Here is an 18,586-nt window from a genome sequence, read left to right on the forward strand (position 1 = left end):
TAAGACACGGTGAAGAGCGGCTGGCGTCGGCACTGACCTATTTGAGGGACCAGGACTTTGTGCTGATGTTGCAGTGGTGAAGACGATGCGAAATTTTTGAAAGGATCGGGGAGGGTTTGCCAACCAGTTGCTCTGGGGTGGGTTGAAGCTGGCTTGTGTCCCCTAGGCAGGGAAAAAAGCATGAAAACTACAGCAGTATATTCTAACGGATAAACTGGACGCATCTCGTAGACACCACCAAAAGAGACGCCAGCACACCCGTTCGTTGCCTCGTACATCTGATTTGGAAGCTGTCAGTCACTCATGTCGAGCAAGGAGGCTCGAGACGGGTAATACTTGTGATGGCTAGCAAGTAGTCCGTGTGTGGGAGCCCCTGCTGGTGCATCTTCTGGCAGCCCATATCGAACCTGTAGTCTCGGGATCTGCGACGGCTGGCGAACAAGTGCCGATCACTTTCAACACCCGCAGCCACCCTTCTCGAGGCTGTCTGCCTAGGCTACGGCGTTAATACTGCGGGCTCTTGGGGCGTAACCGGGCCGTGTCTTTGACTTTTCAGCTTTTTGTTCTAGTACAAAACACTGTAGTACTATACTATACTACATGTAAATAGCAGGGTCGGTGGTGAAAGGAGCAAGGCGCCGGACACGAGATGGCCTTGGCACACAAGAGCGGACCGCTTCGTGGGATGGGCTTCTTCTTCAGGTGCTGGAGAAAACGTTGGATGCGCTACTGCGACTCCTCGTCTGTTTTCAGCTGCAAGTGCCGCCGATCATCTACACGGATAGCCACATTCCTCGAGGCTGTCAGCTTCGTCGCCCGTTGCTGAGACGGGAGTCCAACTTCGAGCGTCAGGCTGGTATGGGCTCTCTGCAAGGGACGTCATTTGAGGCTAACTTGAGGGAATAGGAACTGTGTTTCAATCTACACACCTGATAGGTCTGTAACGGTAACGGCGATTCGTGCCTCCTCTATGCTACCCTCATGAGCCGTGGCTTGGCAGGGAACCGGCGTTAACGGGGGCTGAGAGTTGAGGGTCAGGCTCTATATGTTCTTACGTCAGTGCCGAGTTGACATGCGCCTTTGATGCAGGGTCTTCTTGGTACTGCAGAATGTATTAGTAGGTGCTTTGATGCCTCGCGATTTCTATTAGTACTGATGCCGTTGATCGACATTGATGTTGAAGGGAGAGAGAGAGCCTACAAGTAGAAGATGCGCCTCCAAGAGGTCGCCTCAAGGTCTACACCTCAAACATAAACTTACCAGCAAAGGAGCAGAGTGAGACCGGGCATTTCTCGTGTGAGTCTCTCAGCCGTCAGGCACCAGAGCTAATAAGCGCCATGGCTCACTTGTCCTCTTACACCCAAGCTGTCAGGGTGCTGACACCAGCCCGTTTCTCACCCCACGGCCCTGCGCAGTAGCGTCGGGGATCGGTTGGGCCGAATGAAGGATGGGTGGAGCGGCTTTGAACCTCCATCCACGCTCTGTGGACGCGGGAGCGTCTGGATGGCAGCTGGAATGAGATTGGGTGTGTGTGGGAGGGAGGAGGAGAGAAGATGCAGTACGAGGAGAGCGGCCCGGGTTCTTCTGGTGCTTGGATCTACACATGATCCCGAACCATCATTCACGGGAACTACATACGGTATATGCCCACGGCAACTACACCCCCGGTAGTGTTGTGAGAACCGCCCAATCCCTCCGCCTGAATAAGACTCTCTGCGTCATGGGAAGTTCTATACCTAACGTGCTATGTCTGGACACCATCTCAGAACACAGGACTATCCAAGAGGCCCCTTGCAAGTGAACATCCGGCTCTAGATGAAGTGGCTCTCGCCAGCCTGTTTCTGCTCCAGTACAGATACGGACTTTGTACTCCCTAGTCTAAACAAGCAATCAACGCCAGACATCCGCGACTATGAACGACAAGTGCCGCAGGGGATCAGGCAGGTATGTACAGAGCAGCTACGGATGTACCCCTGTAACGTGATACGCAGCATGCGGGCTTGGAGGTCTGGACCTCGCGTCCAAGTTTGTTATTTGTGCCTCTGAGTATTCCAGAGTTTGGTCAATAGAAGCCTTGCCCTGAGATTGGCTCATTCAAACTATATACGACATTTGCATACATTGATGTACAACCCGTCGATTCACCTCTAAGTGAGAGCTTCAACCTATGAGCCGAGGCTCCATAACAGTACAATTGTGCTCATCCTTGGCTCTCTTCCTACATACAAGCACAACATCAGATAGACACTTACCCAAACAAACCCTATCAAGTGAGCCAGGATAATTAGCTGCTCTAGCCAAACTCCATACTAACTCCGTAGATCCTCTCACAGATGCGGCAGTCTCCGCGTAGGACAAGATTGCGGAGGATATATTCCGTCTACCCAACCAAGTGGACAGGCGCTGTGCCCATCATGGTTGAAGCCCGTCGCAGATCAAATCTCGCGGACCAAATGCATACCTACACACGGAAACAGGTTGTTGCCGTACGAGTACATACGTACGTAAACCTGAACCGTTACAGGCGGCAATTTTAAAGCAATTGTAACAGCACTGACGAGCCCTGCTAAACGACAGCTGGAGGGTTTTTTTCCCCGCTGTAAGCCAAGCGAGTTGACATCAGATAGTTGGGGGTTCTCGGGCATGGTTCGCACGCCAATACATCTAGAAGGATCCTGGCAGCTGGAGCTGAAAACCGATACTACCCAACGTCGTATACACCGTTTCAAACCATGACGATGCCTAATTGCAGAATACTACATGCTCCTTCTTCTTCAACCCAGCCAGCCTCTTCCACCATCAGTTATCCCCTTCCACACGGCAGAGAGTACTAACGCTCGCACACAGACGAGAAAGACCGTTGGGGTCACACCATCAATGTGGTGCAAGAGAGATCTCCTTGGAAGATCCCTTTCCCCCTCCATCCTTTGCCAACTTCTCCTCACTTCCACTTCCCCGTCCCACCATCAGAAAAACGCAGCCAAGAATAAAAGATGGTTGCATGGCCCTGGCAAAAAAAAAAACGAAAGCGTATGTGCTCCACGAGCCATGCTTGCCGGCTGCAGGAACATTACAAGCACCAACTATTACCCTCTTGGCTTGCGTCGGCTCCTTGAGTGGCGAGCTCATGACGGAGAATGCTCCGGAAGTATCAATGACTGGTCCAAGGCACGTATCACAGGCGAGCTGCACTTGAAGCCTATCTTGCAGTGTAGGGTTGGTATTGATAGCAATTCGCTCAGATAGAAGGACTATACTCCATCTCACAGCCCGCCATCTTTTCCACAACCATCTCATAATTAACCCAATATGCACGCTATTTGTCGAATGCCACAAGGGCATTCTCGTGGCTACATGCCCATCCCAGCTCAATCCAACCATCTCCTTAACCGGATTTATGTGCATGAAGCGCATAAACTACAAGCCTCGGGTGCCTTGCACGAGTGCATTTCCACCCGCACGACACCAAGCTCCATACGGGATCAATCTGCGCCGCGGCCATGCTCTGCATATGCAGGCCAGCCTTCTTCTTCTTCCCCTCTAGTGGTAGCAGCGATAATAGCCTTTCAACAGCCATTAATCCACCCGTCCAGCCATCCAACACAAAAAACGGGAGAGAGTTAAAGTCGTGGAAGCACATCAGCATCTAGCAGACCCCCCCTTTGAGAGTGGTGGGCACAACCCTTCTATTTGCCCGTCTAGCCAACCAGCCAGCCAACCACACTCTCCGGCTCAGATCTTCCGAAGCGCGAAAAGGATGCTTCATTATCACTTGTCATTCTCCTAAGCTTCCACATCTTCAACGGCTCCCATCGCCACTCGGACTTAAAAGAGCATTTGATCCGTGTCGGTCGAAACTGGAAGTGGGAGTCGGATAGGCGAGTCCCGTTTAGCCACTCCCTTGTACGGAGGTAAGTGTATCTACGGTGTGTAAACACATACAGGTAGATACAGACAGACCTGTTACCGCTCGAAGAAGCCCACCCATGCTGCAGCAAGTATATCTGAGGACTCCACAAACTCCAACCCAAGAGATACCTTGGTCTACACACAAGCAAGAACAGTACCTATCCCATGTCCGACAGCCGAGGTATCTCTGTATGTACCCACGTCCATGTGCCCTTCCGTCTCGCGTACCAACTCCTCGGGCTTTCTTTCTCCTCCCTGACCTTCAGCTTGTCTCGTCATGTTCTGTCTCTGGTATCTGGGACCTGTCTTATTCCTCTTCTGCTTGTCTCGCAGTTCCCGCTCTTCCCTCTAATCACACCCTGCCCCTTGCAGCTGACCAGTATGTTGGGATGACGGAATCCCATTTCCCCATTCACTGTCTCACCCTTCATCTCAAAGACTTCATGTGAGCCTATACGCGAACATTACGTATACGACTCCAATCAGCCCCTTCAAGAATACCTATCAACTTCCAAAACCAAATCAACAAATGCACAGATCAACAAAAAAAACGGAGAGAAAAGCAGGAATCTACCTTTGCCATCCACAATCGCACACACCACCACCCTCATCTTTGCAAATGATACAAGCCCAGTGGCGTAGAATTGCCACGTTTTACCTTCCACAGCCGCCCCGACCCGTGACACTTGAGGAACAAACGGCTCTCCTTGGAGAAGGGGAATGACAGTGACCGCACTTGTCCCTTTCCCTCCCTTTATTTCTGGGCAGTGTTACTTCGGGACACTTTCCGGAGGAACTGCAGTTAGCCGCCCACCTTGACCTTGCTCTGGTGACTCCTGATGCCGTATGTATGTCTCTGTCTCGCCTCCCCACTTACAGGAGGTATGCGGTTCAAACATCCTGTGAATCTTGCCCACTGGTAGATTCAAGCAAGCTCCACTGGCTATTGCTTTGGCTGCTTACGCCCGAGCCTGACGTATGAGCTGTCAGAGCGACATCGGCCATTTGTTACAAGGACCTGTTGCTCCAAGCCCCATAGACATGTTACCTACTCATGGTCCAGAGACATGTACCTTTGTCCATGGAGTATTCAGAGTCTCAAAGGAACTCCCTCAACCCGCTGGTGATACGCGCTCGGGTTTCTGCCGCTCTAGCTTTGCCAGACGGCTGCCTACAGGCATCACAGCATCAGACCTGCTCGTACAAAGACTGCACGCTCACATCCCGTCCATCTAGGCTCGGAACGACGCGCCGCTAATGCACCCGGATCGGGCCCTGTTAGTTGGAGAATTGGAACGCGGAGGCGGAGGCGGAGGCGTGCCGGCAGCCTGCTGAGCCACTGCTGAAGGCGAACTGTTGCTTGTTGACTGAAACTCCTTCCTTCCAAGGATGAAAAGAAGCGATGTTAATCGCGGGCCGACCGTGAAGAGGCATGGAGAATTGCTGATAGCGTGGGGGACAATATTCGTGAGTTTGAACTGACTTTCCAGCTTCTTACGAGTGCCATCCCTCGCTCATGACGCTCAGCGCATCACAGGGGCCGTGGTCGAGTCCCTTTGTGCTCGCTTCTTTGCGTGCTTTGCTCTGAGATGAATGAAAGCATGCATCAGACTCTACATCAGTCTGCATGGGAGCCTTTTTCGAAGAATCTCTCCTGGAATGCCTAGGGGATCTTCCGTGACCAGTTGAAGAGCGGCCAGTCTGACCGAGGGAGGTTCAGGTTGCGCTGTTATCTTGACGGTGACATGGTAGTCACTCTAGTCAGGAGGCTCGTATATAGCGAAGACCAATGACTGGCTCCGTCGTCAGCAGCCTCCAACGTCCCTGCGTCGCATCATCAGCCCTCTGAGCTCTTGGCGCCGCAGCCGATAATCCTTCTTGGTCTTTCTCGAGCAGATATCAAAAGCGGCATAGAGCTTACGCTGCAGCCGTCATCACGGCGGCAAAACATTGCTCCATGATGCAATTGCAGCGCCATAACCACCAGGCAGTTGCGGCCAAGATGCTCTTTTTCCCGTTGTTCGTCATGGGGGTCGTTTCGTATACGTGGGAGTCTTCGAAGCACGAGTACGCTTGGCACTTCTCCAATGGGTGCGTTCGAGATGTTTAGTGGTCATAGGACGTCTTACAGGCGCAAGCCATAGGGCTGGTCGGGTTACAGCCCCTTTGTTGTTGATCTATGTATGACATCCCATGTCAGTTGAGACGTAACCTTGGCTTCCCGCGATAGCGTTGTCATTTGCGGTTGCCATGTCAGGCCGCTCCAGTCGTTACCTAGACGACTGGCTTCTTTGATCCAAAGCAAACGCAGTGAAGCAATGCGAGATGGGAGCAAGCCCGGAGGCCATCGCGTCAACTCGAGCTAAGGAACGATGATTACATGTACCGTGCGGCACAAGCAATGACTTGAGCCGGAGGGTTGCACCACAGATGGAGTACCACCGCAGTCCCTAATGGGACAAGGCCAGCCGCTGCTTTTGCTTTGTCGAAGCCCAAGTGAAACTTGGTGCAAGGCGTCAAGCTGGCTGAGTGTTCAGCGAGTCCATGCCGGCACTCCCTATCCGCGGCGAGAAGTTGTTTGCCGTTATACGCCACATGCAGTAGGAAAGAGACAAGTAGCAGCGTGCAGTAGTGGTGGCAGGCATCAGTCTGGTATGGCGCCTGGATGAAGGGTGCCTCGATAGCTGCAAGCTCTTCTTTCGTTTCAAAAGTCCTAACGGTGTCAGTGTCAAAGGCGTATACGAGGAGAGAGATTCGTTCAGAAAGGGTGATCAATGAGACTTCGCAAAAAGGGCGGCCGCTGTGTGTCTCAGAATGGGCTGTTTTTTTAGATGCCATTTTTCAAAGAGCGAGAGTAGAATGACGACATATCGAGGAGCAACGAGGGCTGGTGTTCGACAAGAGGTAATAGCTGCTGCCGGGCGGCTTTGGAATTCTCGAAGCCAAGGAGTTGCTCCAGCTTGCGTACTTCCAAGCCGCCAGTAAGCCGGGTTGGCGACTCCGTAGATAGGTATGTTTCCAATCCTGGATGGTGGGCGTTTTCTCACTCTCCCGTGACTGCTCAGGGATAAGACGCCATTCTCTGCGAGAATGGGGTGTAAGTAAGCAGCGCTCTGGATCGGCGAGCGAGAGCAGGGCGACGCCGGCAACTGGTGGCTGCAGTCACTCGCTCGCCTCTCGCGAGTCCGCAGCCGCTCTCGCAATACCCGATATTCAAAACCCACGCTATTCTTCCAGGGTTCAGGCATTCCCGACCTGGTAGTGCCCCGATGCCACAGCGACGACGACAGCCGCATAGATCGGCGACACGGAAGCGAGGGCCGCAACATTATAAGAAATGCCCCCGTGCACTTCGTACAAGTGCTTTGTAAGTACAAATCTCTGGACCCTGCTTGTGGATTCAAGGTAACGCTTAGCCAGCCCAGCAAGATAGAGACGCGGATGGTGCCGTAGCGGCTCCGTAGCGTGGATCAGGATTTCCCCCCCTTTCTCCAAGGAGGAGGGACCAAGACGGCGTTGACCTTGGCGCATGGGTGATGGCTAGCGCAAATTGTGGGAGCATGGGAAAGCCCGAGCAATCAAGAGGAAGTGGTCCCAGCGCCGCTGTGCGAAGTGGCACTGCCTTTTCGTCAAGTATATGAGTTCAAGAGGGGAGAAAGCACGAACAACGGCTTGAAGGGCGCCGAAAGAGCACGAAGGGCATCTCTGGGCTATCAATGGCCAGCTTGTCGACCGCTAACCCTTTTCTCTGCTTTTCGTTGCATTGCATCTCTGGGCCCCCAATGCATCAAGGAAAAGCAAGAGGGGAGACCAGCGTCGTCCACATGACTAGGCCTGCTGAGAAGACGGGAGAAGATGCCAGCCAGAGAGCCTGCTAAGCATCGTGGCTCAACGAGGCCAGCTAGCCACGATTTGAAGGAGTTTGGTGATGCCCGTCGAGTCTGTCACCAGAGACAAGAAGCCCCGGGAGACGAAAAGCGCTGGCCGCATCTAAGCGATCTCGATTGCCAGGCCTAAGCTCGGAGAGATCTTTCAGGTGCCGGTCCTGGCTGCTCTGTGGGCCTCGTCTGCCAAACGCACCCATGGCCATCCCTTGACCAGGTGGTACTGTATCTAGATCGGCCATCATTAGGCGACGCGCTGCGGACCCGATGCTCACGGAGCGCGGGGAGTTCATCGGAACAATGAGCCTAGAACTGCCAGGCCCAGCGCCGTGTGGGTAGCATCCCGGCTTTTCCTCTCTTCGTGTCCTTCAACCTGGTCACCTCTTCCCCTTGTCTTTCTATGCCTTTCCTCATGCTACTTCCCCCAGTGTGGCCTTCTTTGAGCTCTTCAGCAACCGGGCTGCGCAGTGGGTCGTTAGCCGCCCGTGGTTGGGCAAATCGCGATGAGCTTAAGCAGTCAGTGGTTGAGCGGCGGTGAAACGATGATGCAGAGTTGAGCCCATTCTGGATGCGTCGTGTCTCAGACACTGCTCATGATACCTCACCGATGCCGCTAGGAAACGCAACAAGGTCTGCCATAACACCGGTAGGACGGGAGAGGAGACGCCTGTGTGCCTCGGAACTCGTATGCGGTAGCCCTGTCATGGGTATCAATCGGGAAACGCCTGCCAGAGAATGGGCAGCTGTGTTGTGACAGTGGTACAGGTCCAATGCGCCACGCCATCTCGTCAAAAGTCTGACAAGGATGTTGACGGTAGGGAGGGAGAGAGCCGAGGCAAGCCTGGTGGGCATCGATGAGTGACAGACAGCCACTTGGCTGAAATTGTGTTTGTTTTTCTTCCCCTTCTGGCCAGTCTTTTCGTTATGCGCCTGCGGCACGGAACGCGACCTTTATCCCGGGTGTCTTGCTGACCTCTTCCCAAGACCGCCGCCCTTGCAGAGGCCACACCGAAAGACTCGATGTGGTGAGAATCGACAAATTGCCCAGCGGCAACTCATGACTGGTCCGTGTCCGGGGCATGTAGCACAAAAGTTCCCACACTGCCCATGTCCTACATTCCCCGTTCAGGCCACGGAGACGCAACATTCTGGGCAAAAGACAACCATCATCGGACACTTCCTTTTCGCCACCTGTTGCACGACCTAGCGCCAGTCAACAGAGGCATCATGAGCTCGAGACTTGAGGTGGTGAAGTGGCAGATGCAGTAGTACTACCTGTGCAACCGCTTTGCAACTCTCTCTGCCTGCTCATGTACAGCCACAGCGAGATGCGGGCGCGCCCACCTCAGATGAAGTTCGTGCCTGATCCGTATGCAAGTCCCCATTTGCGGCATACAGAGTCAATTAACACATGATGACCGCCATCTTGTCTCTTCATGATCTCATACGAGTCTTTGCCATAGGGTCGGGCACGTACCTCTCCATCACACACATGCAGCTCCTAGCGCAGGTCAATCCGTTCGACGAACAATATTTCTTTCGCTGGTGCCCATCCTGCGTGCCGCCACAACGCCGGGCCAGTGTTTGAACGTAGAAGGAAAGACTGCGAGCTGCTACAAAGCTGCCGTCGTTGATTGTCCGAGACAACAAGGGAAATTGAGGTCCGGGTTTATGACGGAATGGGGTGATTCGGTTAGATCGGAGACAGGTCCGGTGTCTGTAGGTAGAGCAAGAAGCGAGATTGACCAAGAGACAAAGTAGACAAGACAGCATGAAAGTGGACACTGAGCTGTGCGTGTGGCTAGCTGGACCAGAACATGCCTTTTCCGGTGACGGCGAAATCCAGAGACCCGGCAGATGGTATGTTGTACACAATGCTTCCAAGATGAAGCGCGCAACTCGGCGCCTTGAAGCCTACGGAGCTGGACTTGAACGGCACTTGAGCGGATTGTGGTAATACACAATACAGAAAGGGTGGTCTGTTCGCCTCATAGTCGCTTATAGAGAGTGTTTTTCGGCCGAAGAGAGCAATTGCCATGGGCAGCAGTGCCGCTGATAGAGCCGTGAGGCATAACGACAGTCCATTCATCGAATGAGTTGTCTGGCGAGCCATCCCAAAGCCGTCGACAAGTCCATGCTGCCGTGTCTCGCTTTGTGCTGTGATAATATCCCCTGAATTGCCTGTCATCGCCTCGACGAGTTGCAGCTAAAGCAAGGTACTCCAGTCGTCCAGTCGTGTTCGAGTGGCAAACACGGGCCAGAAGATGATCTCGCGGGTAGTGGGAGATGTCTGTGCAAGTCTGATCAGTGACGCTCCCCAGTCTTTGATCCATAGGGGGCTCCTTTTGCTCGGATCTTGTAGACGCCTTCCAGCCCAGCTAGGCGCTTGACGTCGATTTCGTTTCCCCTGACATAAGGCATCATGATGTGGCTCGACTGCAACGCGTGCAGTCTCCGGCGCCTGACGCCTCGTGATGGCACCATACGGGTACATGATGGACCCTGTTAGCTGCAAGCAATGAGCGGTAACGCCATGGCTGGACGAGGCGCTGTTCGATGTGCTGGTAGAAGCTCAATGGACAACGAGGCGAGTCGCTTCAATCCATGTCCAATTACTGGAGCACTGGAGCAGGACCCTGATTGCCTGACCTTTGCTGCATGAGATTCGCCCTTGCCTTAGCACCTTACTTTAAGGTACCTTGGCGGGGATACCTTGGAGATGCAGCACAAGCTGTACCTGTACATGTCGACGCGGGTCGGATCTGCCGTCAACAGGAGGAATCGGGGGTTGTTGAGGGCCGGGATGCTGTGAATGATGGAGGTTCAGATGCCCAATGGTTGGTAGAGGTACCTGGACTGAGGTACAGTCAGTGGCTGCCAGTGGCTGTCTGTGCCTGAGAACAGCCTGGGGACCTGAAGTGTGCACCTGCCGCAGACTCTGTCCATTCACTCACTGGGCGCCACTTCCTACCACCGCCCTTGAGCAAGTACCTGAGGCAATAACGCTTCGCCAGACCAGGGTCGTTATTGACACTGGTATAGTGAAGATGTTTGTCCAAATCGAGGACACGTAAGTATCCAGTACAGTCTGCAGTCCATGTCTTCTCTCTATCCAGCGTCTCGTATCATTACCTGTACCGACTTCTTATTGTTTGCCGTTGCTCTACCCAAGATACCTAGGCAGGCGGTGCTTCCTTCCCGTCTACTGGTCTGCCTGGACGGCGTCATTCTTGCCCTCCAGTTGCTCGTTCCTGCCTGCATCGCCCTCCAGCTTGCGCCAGTTTGGCCAGATGCTGTCCAGCAGTGCTCGGGGAAGGCGCCAGGCAAGCCAGGCCAGGGGAGGACCGCAGGGACGTGTGGATCACCGCTCGCGCTACTGCGGCTAAGTGGCTAGCGGCATCGCTAGCTGCAGCAAATCCTTTCCTGCTGCTTCCTGCTGCCACGCCCGGGTGCGAAAGTGTGGGGTCTGGCGAGGGCGTGTGTTCGTCGGTGCCGGAAGGGAGGCGTGTGTGCAAGATGCGCACCCCCTTGTGTTCCCCTGGACTGCCAGCTTGGTTTTGTGTGCGAGTAGGTACTGTACTGTAGGTAAGTACCTACCTCCTGTACTTGGGACCCTGCGAGAAAGAACAGCAAGTAATTGTACCTCATGCGTGTGATTCGTACCCGTTACTGGGCACCAAGCAGCGGCAGAGCCCTCCTCGTCGTACCGATACCTCCCTCAGCCATGCCTCGCGACTTCCTGCATCCAGCCCCAGGCAACCCCTAAGACGGTTAGCGGAGACGCTGCGGGAACCTCGTCTGTCTCCCGGCCTTGCCAGCTTTGCCTCCAGGACACGCCTGCGCTCACCTCTGCATCGTGCCTTAGTTGATCCGATATATCTGAGGGACCATGCCCTACAAGCATGCCTGACCTCGACGTATCCGGACGCACATCATATAAGAGGCATCGCATCTCCAAGGGCCGCGATTGACGTCGGCTCGCATATCCTGCTTAGACTGCGGCACGCATATTACACGTGTTATCCCCCCTCTATCAGCCATCGCCATTGTCCTGCCGCATCTTGCGTCTTTGCCCTCATCAGTATCGAGTCATCCCGTCTCATCTCCTCTAATCCCCTCTCATATCTGCTCGCCGTCTCGTCTGATAGCCTGCCCTGCATTCGACATTTACTCTGGCACCCTCTCATCAGAGGCCTCCCTGCCCAGCATGTCCTTTTCAACAGCAATCTGGGACTATCCCTCTCCCTCCTCGACCACGCCCCCGGTCACCTCAGCATGTGCCTCCTCCGCCTCGGTGGCATCGCCCTCAGCTTCCCCGCCAGACACATCGTTCCAAGTTCAGTCACAGCCCCTATCGTCGGAATCAACACCAATGGTCTCGACTCCACCAGGGACCGTTGACCCGGCAGACATCACAACAACTCCTGCTCCGACTTCCAAGAAGAAGAAGAAGAAGGCGTTGGTGCCAGTGAACCACGGCCCACTCCGGGAGGAAGACGACTGGACAAAGGTCAAGGACCCCAAGGAGAAGAAGAGGATACAGAACCGGGTTGCGCAAAGGACATACCGTATGACTTCCTGTATCTTCTTGGGCATATTTCACTCTTGTTTCCTTCCGACGACATCTGAAGGAGCCCCCCTTTGCTGACGAGTGAATCCCAAACAGGCCACCGCATGAAGGCGCGCCTGGGCGAGCTTCAAGCCCGACTAGATAGCCACGAGCGGAGCCAGACACAGCAGACAACTCCAGACAACAGCGACTCCTCTTCCACCACTGAAATTGTTCGAGGCTTCACAGCCATTAATCAGATGCCCGGCATCGAATCTCCTTCGTCCCCCGCCTCCCAGGACAAGGCTCCCATGAGCCAGATGCCCACAATGCAACAGCCGGTCATGTTTGAGCAGCCTAGCGATGCAACCGAGCTCATGTTCTCGCAGATGCCTCGTAACTCTCTCGGCAGCCCGCAACAGACACAGCCCTCACCCGACGCCAACGGGCTTCTCTCTCCCCCGGGCCATCATCCACTTGGTGACCGGAGCTCCAAGGTTCCCCACGACTTTGTACTCGACTGCTTGCGCTTCCAGACGCACTTATTGAACCGCCTCAACAGTTTGCAGCAAGAAGCCAGCTTCAACCCTTCCTTCGCACCCAGTAATGGTGCAGGGCCACAAGGTGAGTTGCAATTTGAGACCATCATCACATAATTACAGCATTGACTAATGACCGCTCAGGTTTAGACGGCGTGACCCAGGCTGAACAAGTGTCGTGTATTGACGCCTTCTCTCCCAACCACGCGGAGACCATGGACTTCTCCTTCGACGCCAACGTGGATGCGTGGAAGAGCGACAGCATGTCTAAATCTCGGTCTACGCATACGGCTACCAGTTCCATTTCCTTTCCACCTCTTACCGCTGCTACCACCCCCAGCGCGGTCCTAGGAAGCCCCCTCATTACGGACGCAAGCCACAGCCTGCAGCCAGCACCTCAACAAAGCACTCAGCATACCTCCGTAGGCGAGAGCATCGAAAGCATCATGGAAAACGTCCAGGCAGCTGGCTTTGACAGTTTTGATGCCCTTGTCTCGGCCTACTATTGCGATACATTTGCTGAGTCGTCTCCCCTAGCCAATGAACAGCGCTTGAGTCGAAACAGGCGACTTCCCAAAGTCATTGATGATGTGTTCCGAGCTACCAAGGGATGGAGCTCATGGGAGCGCCGTGGCTTTCAAGAGGAGATTCTCAAGACCGCCGAATCCATGCTCACATCAGAAGGCGCCGGCGCACGATCTTCCTTGATGTCCAAGATTACTCCACTGCTTGAGTCGCACGATACATCCAACCCGGCGGCCACAGCAGAAGCACTGGTCAACCTGAAGCGATCTATCCAAGACGAGGTGAGCAGACCTGTCATGAAATGACTTTTCCAGATTCGACCAAACTGCTAACTTTGACAAAGCTACCAAACTCATGGGCTCTGACAATGGCTCTTGCTGCTGACTCTCGAAACTCGTGGCAGAGAGATCGTTCGAACACAGCACTGGCGACGACTCTCCTCGTCAACTTTTCAGGACGGATACCCAACGATCAGCTGCTGCAGATACTCGGCGCATGTCTCTAACGGAGTCGCGCGTTTAACATTACTGGCTAGAGACACGCCCCGGTCTTTGCTCTCCCGCAAGCTGCATTTCCTTTCACTTTTGCCGCTCGGCTGTGCACAGCATTGGTACGTTACCTGCAAAACAGCATGAGGCAGTAGCCTCCAATACATTTGCACTCAGGGCTGACAGATATATCCAAGCTACTGCGTATACGTTGCCTCCATGGCAATAACATGCCTGTTGCAGCTCCTTTGCTTGTTTCAATCAGGCTCAGGACAATCGCTTCGGGCTTTCCAGAGCCTTGCGGATATCTTTTGGGGATGCGGCAAAACCATTACAATCCTGACTGCAGGTAAATGGCGGTTCTGATGCCGCTCCTACATGCTCTCTTAATGCAGAGCCGTTTTCTTTGTCTATTTTCTCCTCTTTGATTTGCTGGGCATTCAAAAATCGTCTTTTCTCATCTCACGCATTATTATCACATGACAGAGGAGGGAATCCCTGGGTTCTGACGCACATATACACGGGACGGGATACAAGGTGCCTTGGAAAATGCCATTCTTGGGGAGGGGACCTCATTGACAGCATCAAGGGGTACTGGTGTCGGCCAAGATTTGGTATGCAAATTGCCCCATTCGGCAAGCCGAGGATCAGATCCTGGTTGGAATACTTACAGGCTGGGTTTGCCACGGGATTATCACGGTGAGAAGCAGGCACAAGGAAAGGAGCGAAATGCCTGCGGCGTTGTGGGAGTTTCTGGATTCGAGCCAGCAGTTGCAACCAAAAAAGCTTGGGATTTACATGCTCTGTGTCAGCATTTCTTTTTCTTTTGTCGATATGTGCCATTTCGTGTCTCATAGGAATCGAACATGAGATTTTAGCGTCATCTTGTTTCGGAAAGAGATTGGCGATCATCAGGAGTGTGGTCCTCCATTTGTTCGTATTCGTCGTGCTTTTCTGGAAGAGGGAGAGTGGGTGCTGTCATCCGTAAGAGGTATGACAGTTTGTTTGTAAGAGTCTTGAGTGCTCAGCCTCTGAACTTGCCGGTGGGAGATGAGTTCCTCCGAACGCTGCCCGGGTTCGTCAGTTGACGGCAAGGAACTGACGAGGCATCTGTAAGTAAGAATAACCCCACGTCCTTGGCACAGAGTAATACTGACAAAACCGGCCAATATGTGCAAGGTAAGTTAAGGAACCTTGAATGGTGTAGACAACCACCCCCCACGTCGGTTGCGCAAAAGCAGGTCATGAAGCACTTTCTGCCCATCAATGAACCCGTTTTGCTATACGCCCATGGAGTACAAGTACCGTGCCAAAGGCTGCGGGTTATTAGAGAAGGCTGAGAATAAGGATCGCTGCCATCATCTGGGTAGCATCGTCCCCACGTGCGTTCCTTTCTGAACGTCACCCCACTGCCGTCGAGCGGGCGGGAGGGTTTCATTGCTGGGAGAAGGGGGGGGAGGGGAGAGTGTGTGGTTCCAGCGTTCTTGGCGGCAACAATTGTCAGTCAGTCAAGGCCTTGCTGGCAATAGACGTGGTCCAAGTGTAAGACACGAGCGTGGCTGAGGGGTACATACGGAGGATGAGTGGGAGGTTCTTCGTCGTCTTCTGTAACGGAAGACCCTTGATGACTTCTCCAGGATAGGAATGTGCCAGGCTCATGCAGGACCCCGGATGACGAAATCTTTGTAAGATTTCATCGCCTACCATCATCGGTCGGCAAGTTATGCGTCCGTTTGCAAGGCAACTTTCTCTCAGCCTAGAGGGTCCGAATCTTTGTCCTGATAGGTTCAGCTTGGGATGATGGATGTTCGCAAGCGGCCGTAAACAAGGGCAAGCATTGCGACAAACCCGGTGATGGGACATGCCCATCGGACAAGGGGCGGGACAAGGACCAGGACAAGAAACAGGCAATGGAGCCTCAGGGATCTGAGCTTATTTTCCTTTGAGATGTCGTCTTCTTTTCTCCTTCACCCTGCACTCCCCTCTTTTTCTTCCTCCCAGGACCACCACCACCACCACCACCGTCCATCCATGGTCATCATTTCCCGCTGAAAGGCGGGTTGTGGCGGGACATGATACCCTTGTGGCGTGCTCGGCTTAGCTGCAGGAAGGAGATGCCTGTCCTGATGTAACGGTTTCGGGGTCCAATCCTGAGAAAGGGCTGAACTTGGCACGCGGGAGGGGCTTTAGGCAGGTTTCGACAAGCGATGCTGGCGGGGGTGGCAGTGTGTGTCGGTGGATTGGTCTTCTTCTTGTTCTCTCTTCGTTCTTATTGTCGTGTGGTTTTTGCCCGGTTTGATCCCTTTTTTTCCGTTTGTTCGGCGTTCTTTGTTGAAGTAGTTGCCTTGCCGTTGCGAGCTGTGTGCGTCCTTGTCGTCTTATTGGCATGTGCGTGGATGCGAAGTGCATGGAGTTGGTAAGATGACGTCGAAGGAATAGACGCAAGCTGCTATGTGCTTGGATGTGCCTCAACGTTGCGTATTGAGGCCCGAGCGCTGGTGTTTGAGGTGAGAGCGAGGCTCAGGGCGTTTGAAGGCGTGTGGTTTGCGATGGACGGTCTGGTGCTCTCCTGTTCGTGTTCAAAGAAGTAGTGTTACCTTGATGAGTTGCGATCTGCAATTTGACGAGGCTGTCTGCCAGCATGTATGCAAATGTATGGTCGAGTGAACATCTTTTCCTCCTTGATGTCGGCTAGGGGCAGTGAGCGACCAAACAAAGTGCGTCGTATCTGTATGTGGTCAGCTCGAATGTCACATCGGCTCATCAGCTGAGCTCAAAATACTCTGACGTGCCCTTCGCTTCCAGGACATATTCTTGCACTTGGCTCCGTGGAGATGGTCTGTTCGTTTAGAGGCTCCTCGTTTTGTTGCCGCACGTAGCAGGCTTCCCGGAAGACCACTTGATAAGCTGGCTGTTGGGACGTTCAAAGCAGTCCATGTGCGATTGGCTTATCAGGATTTGTCAATCGTAGTATGTTAGCCTTTCTTTGTGTCTTAGGCCATTCTCGAAACTCGGGTCTTGATATGCGTAAAGTGTATCGATGGGGGGGGCAGGGGTAACCTCAGGAGGTTGATGAAAGTACATGTACCTTGCAAGCCGGTAGCTCTGGCAAATAACAGATTGCAAAGTATAGACATCGTAATAGGCAAAGAGGTATTTGTTCTGAAGGGCTGAACTGGCAGTCGATGCTATAGCTTCGCAGTTGATACAGCTCGCCGTAATAGGGGCCAAGTCGTGTGTGCCAGCGCGAGAGGATGTTCTGTTTCCCGAAAAATAGTCAAGCTGGAGAAACGGAAAGACTTGTCTTTTGGCTCGATTGGCAATTGTGTTCACTGGTGATATCAATTCCCTTCTTTAGTGTGACCGTTCGTTGTTTGGCATGACAGGTTCTCGTGGGTGTCAACATTGTGTACACCTCGGTCACCCTCCGTCCGTTGATGCCAACACTCTAGGTCTCGGGGGCGAAATGGCGATGTTTCCTGCTAGTGAGGCATTTGTCGTGTGGTGTAGATTTGCCATTCGCGATCGAAGTTGTGCATTGTTCAGCATTGAAGTCATGTCTGAGGACACGTTGCTTGGCAACTTTCGTGCTGAGACAGACGGAGCTGTCGAGGCCAATGGGACCCGAGCTGATGTTGTCGAGGGGTGCATCTGCGTTGTGGTGCCATACTGAATATATCAGTACGGTCACTTAAGCTTCAATCCGTGCTCTTCAAGATAGTCAGGGTGCGGTATCGATGTGGTCTTTCGAGTGTTCAGGTGACCTGTCTGTTGGTCACTCCAATGTACTTCGTCAGAACAAACTGTTTTAACATAGTCACGCAGCCAAGCAAGATGATGTATCGACGTACCCTAAAGATATCCATGATGACTTTGATGGCTTAAGCAAACTCTTCTACTCTTCTTCTCTGTTGCTGAAAGATGTAGCTGGCGTCGGTTCTTGACCTGAGCCTGAATTGTTTGGCAAACAGCTACAATATCGACAGCTCCGATATCGTGGGGTCTAGCCATGCCGAGACTCTCTCGCCAGCAAATACATGCGGGCAATTCTCACTCCTCAAGCGATGACGTTGCTCGACAAGTGACACAACTGCCTTCTTGCTGGTACTCGGTTTATAGAGCCTCCCTACCGCTGATACACAGCTTTTCAATTTTGCATCAGTAACTATGCCTTGAATATGGGGCATTTGGGCAGTAGGTAACGATAGAGCATACATACCATGATCCTAGGCAAAACCTTTTACTGAGTCCCTCTAGATAGTTTCGGGCTTGAAGTCGTCCAGGTGAAATCCCTTTGATGTTCGTCGACCATATCTGAGGGGGGTCGTTGAGGAGTTTCCTTATGAACCGTAGCACGCCGGGAACAAAGGCTATCCAGATAGAGGGCAGAGTAGACTCAAACACAGAACATGGAAGGCAGCCTCAGATATAAAGACTAAGAGCCACCTTATCGAGATCCACGTCACCTGTCTTTCTTCCTCCGTATGCCGTGCATGACTACAGCACAAAGAATCCTATATCGTACGGGATGTCAGACTGAGCGAATCAACCAGGCAGTCAAGAGGAATAGATACTGGCCATGGGCTTAGAGGAGTCCAGGAGGATGGCTGGTACAACCTCCTCATATGTCATCTGCTTCAGCCTCTTCGGTATCATACGGGCACTCAACTTACAATACTGAAACATTGTGAT

General features: G+C 53.2%; 2 protein-coding genes across 2 annotated transcripts; one reads left to right on the top strand and one right to left on the bottom strand.

The window, feature by feature from the left end:
- Nucleotides 1-12,000: 12,000 nt before the first annotated feature.
- Nucleotides 12,001-13,911, top strand: TRIREDRAFT_110152 (basic-Leucine zipper transcription factor; the record flags this gene model as incomplete). Its single annotated transcript, XM_006967726.2, has 4 exons — nt 12,001-12,361; nt 12,460-12,966; nt 13,026-13,687; nt 13,750-13,911. The coding sequence occupies 4 exons, from the start codon at nt 12,001-12,003 to the stop codon at nt 13,909-13,911; spliced, it is 1,692 nt and encodes a 563-aa protein (XP_006967788.1).
- A 3,431-nt stretch (nt 13,912-17,342) lies between these two features.
- Nucleotides 17,343-18,580, bottom strand: TRIREDRAFT_110153 (uncharacterized protein; the record flags this gene model as incomplete). The annotated part of the gene is made up of 4 exons (XM_006967814.1): nt 17,343-17,563; nt 17,949-17,995; nt 18,114-18,264; nt 18,568-18,580. 4 exons carry the CDS (start codon nt 18,578-18,580, stop codon nt 17,343-17,345), a joined length of 432 nt encoding a protein of 143 aa, XP_006967876.1.
- Nucleotides 18,581-18,586: the final 6 nt, after the last annotated feature.

The sequence above is a fragment of the Trichoderma reesei genome, assembly GCF_000167675.1.
Source record: "Trichoderma reesei QM6a unplaced genomic scaffold TRIREscaffold_19, whole genome shotgun sequence".
Classification (NCBI taxonomy): Eukaryota; Fungi; Ascomycota; class Sordariomycetes; order Hypocreales; family Hypocreaceae; genus Trichoderma; species Trichoderma reesei.